Source organism: Hylobates moloch, unplaced genomic scaffold, assembly GCF_009828535.3.
Source record: "Hylobates moloch isolate HMO894 unplaced genomic scaffold, HMol_V3 SCAFFOLD_10, whole genome shotgun sequence".
NCBI classification, from domain to species: domain Eukaryota; kingdom Metazoa; phylum Chordata; class Mammalia; order Primates; family Hylobatidae; genus Hylobates; species Hylobates moloch.
In genome coordinates, this window is record NW_026652285.1 from 100,236,658 (window position 1) to 100,252,669 (window position 16,012).

General features: G+C 51.3%; 2 protein-coding genes across 5 annotated transcripts in view; one reads left to right on the forward strand and one right to left on the reverse strand.

Annotated features, from left to right (window-relative positions):
• Positions 1-4,733: 4,733 nt before the first annotated feature.
• Positions 4,734-10,520, reverse strand: NAIF1 (nuclear apoptosis inducing factor 1). 3 transcript variants are annotated; one of them, XM_058446034.1, is made up of 3 exons: positions 9,791-10,482; positions 6,958-7,391; positions 4,734-5,312 (listed from the first exon to the last, which is right to left on the reverse strand). In XM_058446034.1, exons 1-3 carry the CDS (start codon positions 10,299-10,301, stop codon positions 5,181-5,183), a joined length of 1,077 nt encoding a protein of 358 aa, XP_058302017.1. In that variant the 5' UTR covers positions 10,302-10,482; the 3' UTR covers positions 4,734-5,180. The 3 variants fall into 3 exon arrangements, with proteins under 3 accessions (XP_058302017.1, XP_058302018.1, XP_058302019.1); XM_058446035.1 differs by having other exon boundaries at positions 6,923-7,391; XM_058446036.1 differs by having other exon boundaries at positions 5,175-5,312; positions 6,865-7,391; positions 9,791-10,520.
• A 923-nt stretch (positions 10,521-11,443) lies between these two features.
• The window catches only part of SLC25A25 (solute carrier family 25 member 25), a 48,029-nt gene continuing 43,460 nt past the window's right edge, over positions 11,444-16,012 (forward strand). For both annotated transcript variants that reach the window (XM_032165233.2, XM_032165234.2), the window contains exon 1: positions 11,444-11,791. In XM_032165233.2, coding sequence (XP_032021124.1) covers positions 11,531-11,791 — 261 coding nt within the window. In that variant the 5' untranslated portion in view covers positions 11,444-11,530. The remainder of the gene's footprint in view (positions 11,792-16,012) is intronic.

A 16,012-nucleotide genomic window follows, 5' to 3' on the forward strand; every position in this document is an offset into this window, starting at 1 on the left:
ACCAGACTTGAGACACAACCAGTGAGTTGCAGTCATGGAGTCAGCTCCCCAGCTAGTCATGCCCTCACACATACTGCAGACCCAGCCCAGGTGCCTCTATTCGGTGGCCCCTATTAGGGGCTCTCAACTGAAGCCTTGCCCAGGTGCCTCTGCCAGCACCTCCTGGCAGGAGTGTGGAGTGTGGGGAATCTTTTCTTTCCTTTTTTTTTTTTTTTGGAGATGGAGTGTCACTGTGTTGCCCAGGCTGGAGTGCAGTGGTGTGATCTTAGCTCACTGCAACCTCTGCCTCCTGGGCTAAAGTGATTCTCCTGCCTTAGCCTCCTGAGTAGCTGGGATTATAGGCCCCTGCCACCACCCCCAGCTAAGTTTTGTATTTTTAGTAGAGACGGGGTTCACCATGTTGGCCAGGCTGGTCTCAAACTCCTGGCCTCAAGTGATCAACCTTCCTTGGCCTCCCAAAGTGCTGGGATTGCAGGTGTGAGCCACTGTGCCTGGCCTAATTTTTGTATTTCCCTCTTTTTATTATTATTATTATTTTTTTTTTTTCTGGGTAGAGACAGGTTTTTGCTATGTTGCCCAGGCTGGTCTCAAACTCCTGGGTTCAGGAGATCCTCCTGATTCGGCCTCCCAAAGTGCTGGGATTACACAAGCCCAGCCAGTGAAAGGAATCTTGAACACACTTTACTATCAGTAATTTTCCACTCCTAGCCCTTCTCTCTCTTGTCCGACTCTGACCCCCACCAAGTCCATAAAACAGCAGGAGTCTTTTTTTCCTGAGGATTCCCTCAGCAGTGAGAAGACACCCCCTTGTGTAATACATCTCACCCTTACCTGGTGCTGTCCTGTGGGGACAAAAATGGAACATAAGGGGAATGGCGTTTTCTCCTCTTGCTTACGCCAGCATAGTAAGAGATTACAGGCTTCACTGTTACTTTCACTGTAGGCTGTTGTCTTCATGGACTAAGGTAAGGGGACGGCTCAGCCGTCTCCAACTTGCACACCTGCCTCTTTCAGAGCAATTGCAGCCACAGCCTCCTGGCGGTGGCCTCTTCCCTGTACTGGCCTTGGCTCCCACGTCCCCAGTCAGCCTTAAGTCCTTCCCACTCTGCTTTTTGTGCCCCTGCCACCTTCTAGTTCCAGGGTCACATCCTTTGTAATCCCATTCAAACCACAGAGCTCCCATTGTGACATCAAGACTTGATAGTTACCACTTCGGATTATCGGCCACTGTAATGATGATGACAGCAGCTGTATTTATTGAGCATGAGCTATTCCCAGCACTGCCTTGTGGATCTGTTGGGCAAACATTACTGAAGAAAGAACTGGCTGGATGCCATGGCTCACACTGTAATCCCAGCACTTTGGGAGGCCGAGGCAGGAAGATGACTTGAGCCCAGGAATTCGAGACTACCCTGGCTGACATGGCAAAACCCAGTCTCAACAAAAAATACAAAAATTAGCTGGGCATAGTGACGTGTTCCTATGGTCCCAGCTTCTAGGGAGACTGAGGTGGAAAGATCTCTCGAGCCCAGGAGGTCAAGGCTGCAGTGAGCCGCGAATGTGCCACTGCACTTCAGCCTAGGCAACAGAGTGAGACCTTGTCTCAAGACAAATAAACAAAAAAAGAAAGTACTCTCACCTAAAATACAGTTTACAAAGCATGCCTTTCCAAAAGGCTATCAAAAGGGTTTAAAATATAAAAGGTTTGGGAGGCTGAGGCAGAAGAATCGCTTGAACCAGGGAATCAGAGGTTGCAGTGAGCCGAGATCGTGCCACAGCACTCCAGTCTGGCGACAGAGCACGACTCTGTCTAAAAAAAAAAAAAAAAAAAAAAAAAAAATACTAACACAAGCTGCCTCTAGGCCTCGTTTGATCTAGACACTCCTCCCAGTCAGATCAGGCTCAAGTCATCTGTAGGTAACCTCAAATCTTACTGGCAGCAAGGTCAGAGTCATTAAGAACAGTAGCTAACAGCATGGGCTACACTGGGTAATAAGATAGCTGTGGGACTTTAGGCAAATTGTTAAACCTGCCCTGATTCTCAATGTCCTCACCTGCAAAGAGAACGATGTTAGTGCCTATTTCCTGGGGCTGTTACAAGGAGTCAATGAGATAATGCTTATAAGGCCTCAATAGACTAAGGGTTCAATAATGGTTAGTTTTTAAATTTTTTTTTTTTTTTTTTTTGAGATAGAGTCTCGCTCTGTCGCCCAGGTTGGAGTACAGTGACGGGATCTCGGCTCACTGCAAGCTCCGCCTCCGGGGTTCACGCCATTCTCATCCTGTATTTAAATATATATATTGCATATATGTAAAGATAGGGTCTTGCTATGTTGCCCAGGCTGGTCTTGAACTCCTGGGCTCAAGTGATCCTCCCATCTTGGCCTCCTCACCTTGGATTACAGATGTGAGCCACCACACCTGTTCCTTTTTTTTTTTTTTTTTTTTGAGACGGAGTTTTGCTCTTGTTGCCCAGGCTGGAGTGCAGAGGTGTGATCTTGGTTCACTACAACCTCTGCCTCCTGGCTTCAAGTGATTCTCCTGCCTCAGCCTCCCAAGTAGCTGGGACTACAGCCGCCTGCAACCACGCTTGGCTAATTTTTTGTATTTTTAGTAGAGACGGGGTTTCACCGTGTTAGCCAAGACGGTCTCGATCTCCTGATCTCGTGATCCGCCTGCCTCGGCCTCCCAAAGTGCTGGGATTACAGGCGTGAGTCACCACGCCAGGCCAATAATTGTTAGTTTTTATGGTTACTAAGTACTGGTGAGAGTCATAGCTATGCCCAGGAATACTGAGATCCCTCCAGAAGGAAGGCCAGTCTTATTTAAAGGAGTATCCCTGGCCGGGCAGATGGATCACCTGAGGTCAGGAGTTCGAGACTAGCCTGACCAACATGGAGAAACCCCGTCTCTACTAAAAATACAAAAAAATCAGCCAGGTATGGTAGTGCATGCCTGTAATCACAGCTACTTGGGAGGCTGAGGCAGGAGAATTGCTTGAACTCAGGAGGCGGAGGTTGTGGTGAGCCGAGATCGTGCCATTGCTGCACTCTAGCCTGGGCAACAAGAGTGAAACTCTGTCAAAAAAAAAAAAAAAAAGGAGTATCCCTGCTTGGCAGGACTTCCCAGCTGTTCAGCAGAAACTCCAGAGAAGTGGCCGGGCACGGTGGCTCACGCTTGTAATCCCAGCACTTTGGGAGGCCAAGGCGGGCGGAACACGAGGTCAGGAGATCGAGACCACGGTGAAACCCTGTCCCTACTAAAAATACAAAAAATTAGCCGGGCGTGGTGGCGGGCGCCTGTAGTCCCAGCTACTCGGAGAGGCTGAGGAAGGAGAATGGCGTGAACCCAGGAGGCGGAGCTTGCAGTGAGCCGAGATTGCGCCACTGCACTCCAGCTTGGGCGACAGAGCGAGACTCTGTCTCAAAAAAAAAAAAAAAAAAGAAAAAAGAAACTCCAGAGAAGCAGTCATCCGTGGTGCAGGATCCGGATTCCAGCTGAGTTTAAGTCTTCCAGTCTCTGAGCCAAGGTTCTTAACCGGCTTGGAGTAGTGGCTCATGGCTGTAATCCCAACACTTTGGCAGGCAGAGGCAGGGGGAACGCTTGAGCCCAAGATTTGGAGACCAGCTTGGGCAACATGGTGAAACTCCATCTCTACAAAAAAAAAAAAAAAATTAGCTGAGTGTGGTGGTGCATGCCTGTAGTCCCAGCTACTCGAGAGGCTGAGGTGGGAGGATCAATTGAGCCCAAGAGGTCAAGGCTACAGTGAGTTGTGATCCTGCCACTGCACTCCAGCCCAGGTGACAGAGTGAAACCATGTCTGTTTTTTGAGACAGAGTTTCATTGTTGTTGCCCAGGCTGGAGTGCAGTGGTGCGATCTCAGCCTCCCGGGTTCAAGCAATTCTCCCGCCTCAGCCTACCCAATAGCTGGGATTACAGGCATGTGGCACCACACTCAGCTAATTTTTGCATTTTTAGTAGAGACAGAGTTTCTCCATGTTGGTCAGGCTGGTCTCAAACTTCTGAGCTCAGGTGATCCACTCACCTTGGCCTCCCAAAGTGCTGGGATTACAGGCATGAGCCACTGCCAACTGGCCAAGACCCTGTCTTTTTTTTTGAGACAGAGTTTCTTGTTGCCCAGGCTGGAGTGCAATGGCGTGATCTCGGCTCACTGCAACCTCAGCCTCCCAGATTCAAGCGATTCTCCTGCCTCGGACTCCCAAGTAGCTGGGATTACAGGTGCCTGCCACCACACCCAACTAATTTTTTTGTATTTTTAGTACAGACGGGGTTTCACCATGTTGGCCAGGCTGGTCTCGAACTCCTGACCTCGTGATCTGCCTGCCTTGGCCTCCCAAAATGCTGGGATTACAGAGATGAGCCACCATGCCTGGCCTGCCTCGGGTAATTCCTAAGAGTCCCAAACACTGCCTTAAACCAGGAATAGACTGACTTCTACTGTAAATGGGCCAGAGAGTAAACACCTTTGGCTTTGTGGGCCAGATGTCTCTGTAACTACTGAACTCTTGCTTTGGTGGTGCAAAAAAAAAAAAAAAAAAAAAAAAAAAAAAGCCATAGGTTCATAAATGAATGGGTATGGCTGTGTTCCAATAAAATTTTATTTATAAAAATAGGTGGTGAGCCCGATTTGAGTTTGTGGGCCATTGTCTGCCAGTCCCTGGTTCTCTTCTATATATAACCAATAAAGACACAGAGATGTGCGTATAAAAAAGTGATATGTCTTTAATTTAAAATTATGACCTGGAAATAACTAGTCAGTTTAAGTGATCCAGACTTCCTCTTCATACCCAAATGGAACAGACACAATATTGGCTCAGATTTCCAACCCCAGAAAAAAACCAAACCAAATCCTCGGGAAGTCCCTGCAGTGACCTTGCTGGGGCCAGCAGACCACACAGAGTGGAGGTGCCCAAGCTGCTGGGCTGCTCTTCTCCAGCCACACTGAGAAGAGCTTTCCTTCTACCAGCACCTCCCTCGCTGGGTCCAATATCCCCCTTCACCTCCCTTTTAGCTGGCACTGCACGAATGCCTCCACAGAGGGGTTGACAGTACAGCAGTCACCTCCCAACTGTCTTCGGTGCATTTTCAGGGCCACCTTCCTGTGGTCACAATAGAGGAGCTGAGCATTCTAAACGTTCGTGCCCAGGAGGGCGGCGTCTTCACTTTTTAGCTGAGGTCTGGAGCCCTGAGTTGTAACCATTGGTCATATGTGGCTGAGGCACCGGCAGCAAATCGGCAAACTTGGGAAACGATCTCGGGAGATGCAAGGGCCTTGGTAATTGACGGTGAGTCTGAAAATGAAACAGACAAATGGCATCTGGGTAAAATCCTTACGGACATCTCAGAAGAGAAAGTGTAACGATGGAACAGGGAACAGCACCTCCTTCAGCACTCCAAGGCTCTGCCTGCTCTTCCCTGAGCATAGAATCCAAAGGGTCCCATTCGTTTTTTTCTTTGTTTTTTTTTTTTTTGAGACGGAGTCTCGCTCTGTCACCAGGCTGGAGTGCAGCAGTGCAATCTCGGCTCACTGCAACCTCCGCCTCCTGGGTTCAAGCGATTCTCCTGCCTCAGCCTCTCGGGTAGCTGGGACTACAGGCATGTGCCACCACGCCCAGCTAATTTTTGTATTTTTAGTAGAGACGGGGTTTCACCATGTTGGCCAGGATGGTCTTGATCTCTTGACCTTGTGATCCACCCGCCTCGGCCTCCCAAAGTGCTGGGATTACAGACTTGAGCCACCACGCCCGGCCAGGGTCCCACTTCTTAGGTCAGCTTCGCCTCTTCCTCCTCCTACATTCAGGGTCAATCATGGCTTTGGATTCACTCAGCCACTCAGAGGGAGTCTCAAGACAACAGGAGGCACTGAGCGGTGTGGCAGGGGAAGAGTCCAGCATGTGATGCTCAGAATGGCTTTTTTTGCACTGAATTTTGGAAATGTGGAGTCAGCAGAGAAGAAAGGAGGAAGGGTGTGGCCACAGGGCAGCCCTCCTGGAGGCCTTCCTAGGAGGGGTTCACACACAGAATAAATACAACTGGCTGGAAGCAAGCCTCCGCACAAAGCCACCAGGCCACTCAGACCCACTGCAGTGGGGCAGCAAGCTTCCACACTAGTGGGCTTTCTCGAAAATTTACAGCATCCAAAGCTTGACCTGAGTCAAAAGCTCTAGGGACAAACCACCAAAGGGCTGCCCAGAGATGCTGTTGAAAACCAGAGAGTGGCCAAACCGTCCCCACCATACACAGCATTCCTGAGCCAGACTGGCTGCACACTGCATGTATTACAGAGGCGTCCCAGCGCACTACCTAACAAGGGCCTGCGCTGTGCCTGGGGTGGGGTTGGGGGAGAGCAAAACAGTCATTGGAGTCCCCTGAGAACTGAGGCACAGTGAGAAGGAGAAAAGGGTGGGGTGTCCTCCTCAGGCTCAGTCACACTGCCTCCCAAGGGAGGAAGATATTATTGCTCAACTGCCAGCACCAGTGACATTACCATACTCGAAAGGACGGCACCTGGGGTAGGGCAGCTCAGTAGAGACCCAGGCTGGGCGACGGCCCCCAGTGACAGCCCGTTGTGTTGTTCCTTACAGTTGTCCAAGACCAAGGCTGGGTCATGTCACAAGCCCGGGGTCATGACAACACGTGTCCCATCACATGCAAAAGTGACCCCCAGCTAACCAATCTTCTGGATCTTAGCAAGGCAGCTCAAGTAGGGGGAGTAAGAGTTTGGGTCCCAGGAGCCCAACAAATTCCTCTTCTCCAAAACAATGCAACCCCTAAGCGTTTATTAAAGAGGGAGCTGTGCACATGGCTGGTCTAAGGCCAAGGCCAATCACAGGACCCACTTACAAGACCATGGAGTTTTCATCCCATCCCGGCAGAAGGCTGGCCTGACCCCTGCCCTCACTGGATGATACTGTCTGGCTGCCCATTCTGGGCTACCTGCCCAGGGTCAGAGGCGGGGGCCGGGTTAGCTGTGTTGCTCTGCAGGTAGCGGCGGAAATCTTTGATCATAGGCCGGAGGACCTGGATGAGGACGCTCAGGGCAGCCTGTGTGCCCTCCATGGCCTGGGCCTGGCGCTCCTGGGCACAGGCCTGCACTTCCTGGGAGCGGCGGATCATCTGCAGTAGGTCGTTCTGCTGTTCCAGGTGCTGTGCGATCTCCTTCACATGCAGGTTGGTGACCCGCTGCTCCTGTATCAGCTTGGCGGAGTTGAGAGCAATGCGGCTCTTGAGTGCTTGCGGCTTGACCGACGTGTCTGCATGCTGGGCCATCATGTCCACAGGGGCCTCCGGTGGCAGAGGTGGGGGCGCCTCAGCCGTGCAGTACTCCACCACGCCCTCCTCCAGCGTGTGATAGGTGGTCTCTGTGGGGACTGCAGGGTAGAAAGAACAGAGGCCAAGGGAGGTCACTTTCTGGAAGGAATAAAGCTGGCTGTATGGGGTGGGGAGGAGGCCATAAAGTCCTGTCTTGGAGGGACATAAAGGGGAATCCAGGCCTCCCCTGGCTGCATAGCTATTCACATATAAATCAGAATCTTAATCTACTTGGTAATCAAAAGGCCAGCCCTGGATCTGGCAAAAGCAAAGATGTTGATCATAATACTAGCAAAACTTTTCCAGAGCAACTACTACATGTCAGGCTCATTAGCTCAACAAATCCTCAAAATGACACCAAGAGGTTGGTGCTGTCATCTTCATTTTTCAGACATGAGGAAACAGACTGAGAAATGTAGAATGACTTGCTAAGGTCACAGAGCTCATTCAGCAGAGCCAAGAGGCAAACCCAGGTCTCCCCAACAGCAGAGCCCGATGTACTCCTGACCTCCACGCTGGGCTGCTCGTAGCTAAGAAAGGCACCCCCTGCCGGGCGCAGTGGCTCACACTTGTAATCCCAGCACTTTGGGAGGCTGAGGTGGATGGATCACCTGAGGTCAGGAGTTCAAGACCAGCCTGACCAACATGAAGAAACCCCGTCTCTATTAAAAATACAAAATTAGCCGGGTGTGGTGGCGCATGCCTGTAATCCCAGCTACTTGGGAGGCTGAGGCAGGAGAATCACTTGAACTTGGGGGGCGGAGGTTGCAGTGAGCTGAGATCGTGCCATTGCACTCCAGCCTGGGCAACAAGAGCAAAACTCCGTCTCATAAAAAAAAGAAAGAAAGAAAAGAAAGAAAGAAAGGCACCCCAGAGGCTGGGTCACATGCTCTCTGTGGTACCGTGCAGCAGGCATCTTGGGTGGGACTCTACACACGCTCTTTGCAGCCACATTATTCCTACCTCTTTTGATGCTTTCTGCTTTTTTTTTTTTTTTTGAGACAGAGTTTTGCTCTCTTGCCCTGTCACCCAGGTTGGAGTTCAGTGGCACGATCTCGACTCACTGCAACCTCTGCCTCCCAGGTTCAAGTGATTCTCGTGCCTCAGCCTCCCGAGTAGCTGTAACTACAGGCGCCCACCTCCAAGTCTGGGTAATTTTTGTATTTTTAGTAGAGACAGGGTTTCACCATATTGGCCAGGCTCGTCTTGAACTCCTGACCTCCAGTGATCTGCCCACCTCAGCCTCCCAAAGTGCTGGGATTACAGGAGTGAGCCACCGTGCCTGGCCCTTTGATGCTTTCTTGACTTGACTTCCTAGGCCCCTGTGGCGAAGCAGAAAAGGAGGTGGAAATGGGGCAGCAGTAGCTAAAGTACCCAGTCAATGTCTCCCTGTCCGTCATCATCTGGGTCAATGTGATACTTAAACATCCTTCCTGTTCCAGAGCAGCACCTGACTTAGACTCGTGTTTGTCCCCCTTAACCCACCCCAGTGTACTCTTGAGAAACACGCATTGCAAGGGGATGACACTCACACATCCACCCAATTCCCCCAACTCCCACTGAGAATCACTGAATGATCCAGCTCACAGTCATCACAACGAGCAGAGGTAACAGGGCACAAACTCTTCTCTGAACTAAAAAATCCAACCAAAGTTAGTTCTATTGTCATTCCTGAGAACCTTGGGAAGGATCCTGGCTGGGCTGTTTGGGCCTCCACGCATGTGGGAGAGGTCAAGCTCCTCCACCCTTCAACGCCAATGTCAGCGATGTGTCCCCATGCCACCAAGAAGCCCCCTTCCTCTTCCGGGTCCTTAGGTTTTCCCAACTGATTGGTGAAGCTATTCCTATATGTGTCATCTCTGTCCTACTAGAACATAACTGGCCTGTATTTTAGACAACTTGGTAGTCCCAGTGGCCAGCACAGGGTTTGGTACAGAATAAGTGCTAATGTTTGATGAATGAATGAATGAATAAATGGAGTAACACCAGGAACCATGAGGCTCCCCAACAGCACCTGATGAAAGATCCCCCGCACTGAAAACAGAATCCAGAATCGTTGTCTCACTTGGGCAGTATTATTCCCATCAATTTTTTCAACAAATATGGCCTCGCTGTCTACTACAAGCCGGGCCCTGTGAAAAGTCCTGTGGGGATACAGACACGGTCTCTTGTCTTCAAGGACCACCCAGTTCGGCAAGTGGAGGTAAGTCATGGACAAACATGGTGGCAATGCTCAGTGGCGAGCTATCCAGCACGTCAGAAGTCCAGCCTACGTGCTGAGGAAGTCCCAAAGAGGGCAAGATCACTTCTGTCTGGGTGCTGCTCTTGGAAGGCCTCATGGTCTTCCAAGACCCCCATCTGACCTCTGACCCTTGGCAGCCAACCTTCCCCAGGCCACCCCAGAGCTTGCTGGCCCTTCCCACTTATGCACGCCGCCTGGGCAGGAGCGGTCACTCACTCTGTGTCAGGGTGACCGTGGCTGCGGCTGCGGTGGCCGAGGGTCCGAGGGCCACAGGGTGGATCTCTGTAGTGCTGGGCAGGCTGATGATGGTGGCCTCGCCCAGCAGGTTGCAGATGCGTTGTTGCATGGGGGTCAGCAGCACTGGGGCTACAGCTGGGCCACCGCCGCCGCTGCCACCGCCTGTTCCAGGCCCCCCAGCTCCGTCCTCCTCAGTGGGCCCCGGCGCCTCACCACCCTCCACGGCGGCCCGGACCTGGGCAACCTTGCGACGGACCTCGGTCTTGAGGTCAGACCACTTCTTCTTGACCTCAGGCAGCTCCCTGCGGCAGGTGGCCACGGCATTGACCCTTCTCAGGATGCCGTGCCAGGCCGCGCTCTTGGCGGCCAGGGGGACCCCGGCGTTGAAGTGGTTCACCAGCAGGTGCTTCTTCAGCTCCAGCTCCTCCACGATGATCTCCACCTCCCGCTCCGAGAAGTTCATCTTCCTCTTCTTGGCTGGGACGGCCATGGCCTCTCCCCTCCCCTCTTTTTAAAGAAATTATAATCCCCTCAAGCGCCCCAATTCCCCTTCTCTTCTTCCTCAGCCTCGCCCCTCACCCACCCCCTACAGGGGATAGGCCAGGCTTGCTCGAGGCCAAGCACTAGGCCTTTGGTAACCCCCCTCGCTACGCAAAGTGCGTAGGGCCCAGCCCCGACCGGCCCGGCCGCTACCAGCCAGCAGCGTAATGGCTTCCTGAATCTGCCTCTTCCGCCGAGGTGTGCGGAGATCCGCCCACTTCCCCTCTTCCCGCCTCCCAGCGCTTCTCCCGTAGAACCCGCCTTCCCGGTTGGTAGCTGCTCAAATATCACGTCGATCACTGGTTCTTTCGATCTGTCGCTCAGCTAAAGAGCACGCCTACTTACTGTATTCACCTGATCATTGGTCTAAAATTGTGTCCGTCGCCCAGAGCGCCCCGCCCACCTAACCTTTATTCACTTCCATTGGAAAATCATTCTGTCGTTCAATTATCAGTATTACGACTACTAAGCCGTTAAATTCAGCTATTTTATTGGCGGCTTAGGGAGTTAGATTACCAAAACCCTGCTTCCTGAGGATACTTAGTGCTTTCGGCCGTGAGCCATGGGTCAATTAATTTTTAATTCCTCCCACCGGCACAAACTGTGCCTCGCAACTGCAGTTCACAAATGCTCTCACACAAATCCTATTTCCCACCGGAGGCTACGATCTCTCCGTACACTACCGCTCCTCCCATCCTTAAGATCCCGCAGTCTAAACAGAATTAGTTCATCAATGGAAACTGGACACAGGGTCTTCCGCCTGCCAATCACATGACTCCTACCTATCGCTGCGTGATTTTCTCTCTCTTGGCACCGCCCCCCCCCGGCTCAGCCAATCCCCGCCTCCCTCAGTTTGAATCGGCCCCAGGCGGAGCCGGGTGACCCCGCCCACCCCATTGATCCGGGTAGTCCGTGGCAGTGTGGGCTGTCCTTAGATAGGCTCCGCCCCTCCCGGCTCTCCATCCGAGCCTGTGACTGGCCTTCGGTGAGCCCGGGGGCGTGGCCGGCAGGGCGGGGCGCGGAGGGGCGGGGCTCCCGGAAGCCGCCCCTCCCGCCAGCTTGCCGGCGTCTCGGAGCCCGCGCTCCCAGTTCCAGAACGCCTGGCTTGCCTCCCGCGCGGTCCCCGCCGGCCCGCCGCCCCCGCTCCCGCCCGCGCCCGGAGCCCCTGCCTCGCGCCCGATGGTGAGCAGTGTGTTGTGCCGCTGTGTGGCCTCCTCGCCGCCGGACGCCGCCGCCGCCGCCGCCTCTTCGTCTGCCTCGTCGCCGGCGTCCGTAGGAGACCCCTGCGGCGGCGCTATCTGCGGGGGCCCGGACCACCGGCTGCGCCTGTGGAGGCTCTTTCAGACGCTCGACGTCAACCGGGACGGCGGCCTGTGTGTCAACGACCTGGCGGTGGGGCTGCGGCGCCTGGGACTGCACCGCACCGAGGGCGAGCTCCAGGTAGGCTGCGCGCGTCCTCAGCACTGGCGGGGAGGGAGCCCCTCGAGGGCCGGGTGACAGGTCTCGGGGGACGGCCCCTTGGGCTGGGCGGAACCCCCACTGTCCAGAGGCAGGGTGCCCCCTGACTCACTGAGGAACACCCCACTTATGCCCTGGTGGGAGCGGGGCTCCTTCTTGACTTCTTTGGGTGCTTGAGCCGGGTTCTTCGTGGACACAGGTGGGCATCTTCTGGGCTTTCTGATGGGCGAAAAGCCCTTTCTTGCCCAGAGTAGAAGGCCAGGTCTCAGGAGTGTGCCTTTGTCACCTCCTGACCTCAAGGCCAAGCTGGACGCTCCCTTCACCCAAGGATGGGTTCATCCATCAGTCCCCAGCAGCACCCCCTCCTTTCCCTCTCGTTTTCATGCCAGCCGGGGGCCCTGATCTGGTTCCTCTCAGGAACATGTGGGAGTTGAAAAAAAATTGGTATTGGGGTTTCAGGCTGATCCGTGTGGACGTGGGCGGCGAAGACTGACAGTTCTCATAGTTTAGGCTCTTCTCCATTGCCCTGTTTATCCAGAAAATGGGATCGTGATCCCTGCGGGGTTGGAGTGTGGACGGAGTGAAAGAATCTGGGGGAAATTTTTTTTCTAAAAGTCAAAGCGAGATTGTTACTGTTGTGGGCTCTTGGCCGAGTCGTGGGCATAGGGGCGCAGAGAAATGGTCATCCCTGGGCCTGCCAGGAAGAGAAGTGCTGGCCTTTCTGTATGAGAACCTCAGAGCAGAGGCTGTTTCTTTCCCTTCTGTCTCTTCCCCTTCAGTCTCACTTGGCAGGTGTAGCTGCTATTTTCCCAAGTATTTCATTTACTGTAGCTTAGCCTGATTTACAACCTGGAATAGGACTCCTGAGTACTTTACCTAAGAACCTGTTTCACTGCTGAGTTAGTTTGGTCTGTTTGTACACATGACAATTACAGAATCTCATAGCCAAGTATGAAAAGAATCTGGTAAACCGCCAGTGAATTAAACCAATTTGTTGGGTGGGTGTACATAGGTGTTGTTAACTCATGTTCAAGATTCTTGGATCAACATCCAAGGTATTTAGCACTAACTATTAGGATCAGCCCAGGAGGACCAAGAGTAACACTACGCAAGATAGAGTGGTTAAGTCCAGGAGATTTAGAGACAAGTTTTTTTTGTTTGTTTGTTTGTTTTGAGACGGAGTCTGGTTCTGTCTCCCAGGCTGGAGTGCATTGGTGCAATCTCGGCTCACTGCAGCCTCCACCTCCTGGGTTCAAGAGATTCTCCCGCCTCAGCCTCCCCAGTAGCTGGGATTACAGGCATGTGCCACCACAGCCAGCTAATTTTTTTTTTTTTTTTTTTTGAGACAGAGTCTCACTCTGTCACCCAGGCTGGAGTGCAGTGGCGCGATCTCGGTTCACTGCAAGCTCCGCCTCCCAGGTTCACACCATTCTCCTGCCTCAGCCTTCCTAGTAGCTGGGACTACAGGTGCCCGCCACCACACCTGGCTAATTTTTTTTTTTTTTAATTTTTAAGAGAGATGGGGTTTCACCCTGTTAGCCAGGATGGTCTTGATCTCCTGACCTCATGATCCGCCCGCCTCAGCCTCCCAAAGTGCTGGGATTACAGGCTTGAGCCACCACGCCCGGCCACCCAGCTAATTTTTGTATTTTTAGTAGAGATGGGCTTCCATCATGTTGGCCAGTTTGGTCTCGGGCTCCTGACCTCAAGTGATCCACCTGCTTCGGCCTCCCAAAGTGTTGGGATTACAGGCGTGAGCAACTGCACCAGCCAGTATAGACTGTATTTCTACAACTTTTTTGGCTTTTGAACAAATTCAGTTGTTATACAGCTTTGAGATCCGAAATAATTTATTAGCTCATTACCTGTAAAGGAGCACAAGTTAGTCCTGTGGGGAACGTTTGAAGTATTGGAGAGAAGATCTGCCTTTTTGTAAATAACTGGGCAACAGGAAGACACCCTGCCTCTTGTACCCCCATACCACTTCCTGTTGAATTAGCATTAGTATTAATTGCCTACAGAAAAAGCAGTGCTGCGGCTTTGCAGAGCTAGCAGGAGCCAAAAGAGAACTCTGGGGCCCTTTGGGTCAAAATGGGTCATCTGCCATGGGAATAGATGTTGAAGAACACATCAGACTTTGGAAGGTGCTTCCTATGGCCCATATGAAACCAGTGTGAGATGCTAGGGTTTGCACAGGAATCAGCTGTGAGTGCTTATCAGGGGGTGATGGGTAAACCCAGGCCATGTGACTTCACAAAGCCTCTTCTTAGCTTGTAACAGTCTGGGTCAAGTTTTCTTTAAAAGTAAACCAGCAAGTTTTGCCATCTGCCTTTGTTTGAGAAGAGACGGGACACTCCTAAAAATTGCTTAAAATGGCAGTGGGCAGAGAAACTGATGGCAGCCAGCCAGGGAAATTTTCTTTGTAAAGGGCATGTAAGCGAGAAGCTTGTTCTGGGACAAAAAAAGGGAAGAGTTCATTAAAGAAGAAAGAAAAAAGATGACGACAACAGTAGTGACTTTGGGAGATGAGGCTCAGCCAGAGCTAATTATAGATTGCCTATTTAAGGCATTTTCATGTGACCGAATACAATCTGTGTCTTAAAACAAATTTAAAACATAGGTTAGAACTCAGGCAGCCAATTAGAGGAAGCAAGCAAGCTGTGTTGTGTGTAAACAGTTGTCTCTTCAGCTGAGGCTTTGGGGCTCTTGTAAGGGGGCTGGTGTTTATTGCAGGTGAGGTTCTAGATGAGCTGCAGTTTGCCCATTTAGAGACTGGCATCCACACCATCTCTTTTGAGCCCCACAAAAATTTGTGAAGTAAGCAAGTCATTAAAATGATCTTCACTCCATTTTACTAGGGAAGGAACAACGGTTCAAAAAGACAATGGAACAACCTCAAAGATCATTTGATTGCTAGGAAATTGGACCAGAGAAGGAATTGGAACCATCTTCTGATTCCTGCTCCTCTCCTCCTTAACGCAGTTTTTTTCAGGAACATGAAGAGAATTCTCAAGTTCTTTTGGGGAAACTTGAGAAAGAGGAGGAGAGATCGTTTAGAACCATATATTTTGCTCCCAAAGTATAGGTTTCCAGATTATCCACAGTTTACCCTGTCAAAGAACAAGAATCCACCCTCCCCTATTTCTCTCCCTGACCCGAGCAATGCACATGAGGCAATCCCCTGTTGACTTGAAATTATTGAATGGAGATCAGTAATGTCAGGTTGGTATTGCTTAATCAGACAGACTGTTGAACTCTATACTTTTTAAATGTTTGGCCATTTGTGGATGTTTATCAAAAGAGCCAGATAGTCTACAGAAGGAAGCTCCTTTGCAAGAGATAGACATTATTTGCTATAATATAATGGCCCTTTAGGAAAAGAAAAATGCTTTTCACAGATTGGATTAAATTCATATATTAAACTAATTGTGTCATATTGTTGCATAATCAGTCCCTGGCTCAAAGTCATAATTATCAAGTCAACTAGAATACTTTTTTTTTTTTTCCAGACAGAGTCTTCCTCTGTCACTCAGGCTGGAATGCAGTTGCATGATCTCAGCTCACTGAAACCTCCACCTCCCCGGTTCAAGCAATTCTTTGCCTCAGCCTCTGGTGTAGCTGGGATTACAGGCCTGAGCCACCATACCCTGCTAATTTTTATATTTTTAGTAGAGACTGTGTTGCGCCATTTTAGCCAGGCTGGTCTCCAACTCCTGGCCTCCAGTGATCCACCTGCCTCGGCCTCCCAAAGTGCTGGGATTACAGGCGTGAGCCACCATGCCTGTCCTTGAGAAGTTTTTTTGTTGTTTTTTTTTTGTTTTTTTGAGACGGATTGTCACTCTGTCGCCTAGGCTGGAGTGCAGTGGTGCAATCTCAGCTCACTGCAACCTCCACCTCCCTGGTTCAAGCAATTCCCCTGCCTTAGCCTCCCGAGTAACTGAGATTACTGGTGCACACCACCACATCAGGCTAACTTTTTTGTATTTTTAGTAGAGACGGAGTTTCACCATGTTGGCCAAACTGGTCTCAAACTCCTGACCCCTTAGGCAATCCGCCCACCTCAGCCTCCAAAAGTGCTGAGATTACAGGCGTGAGCCACCATGACCAGCTGAGAAGATTTTTTTTTTAATGAGTTGATATTTGGAAAGATGCAGTCCCATACCCTGATCCTAAAACCAAGTAACAAATAAGAATAGGGTCCGG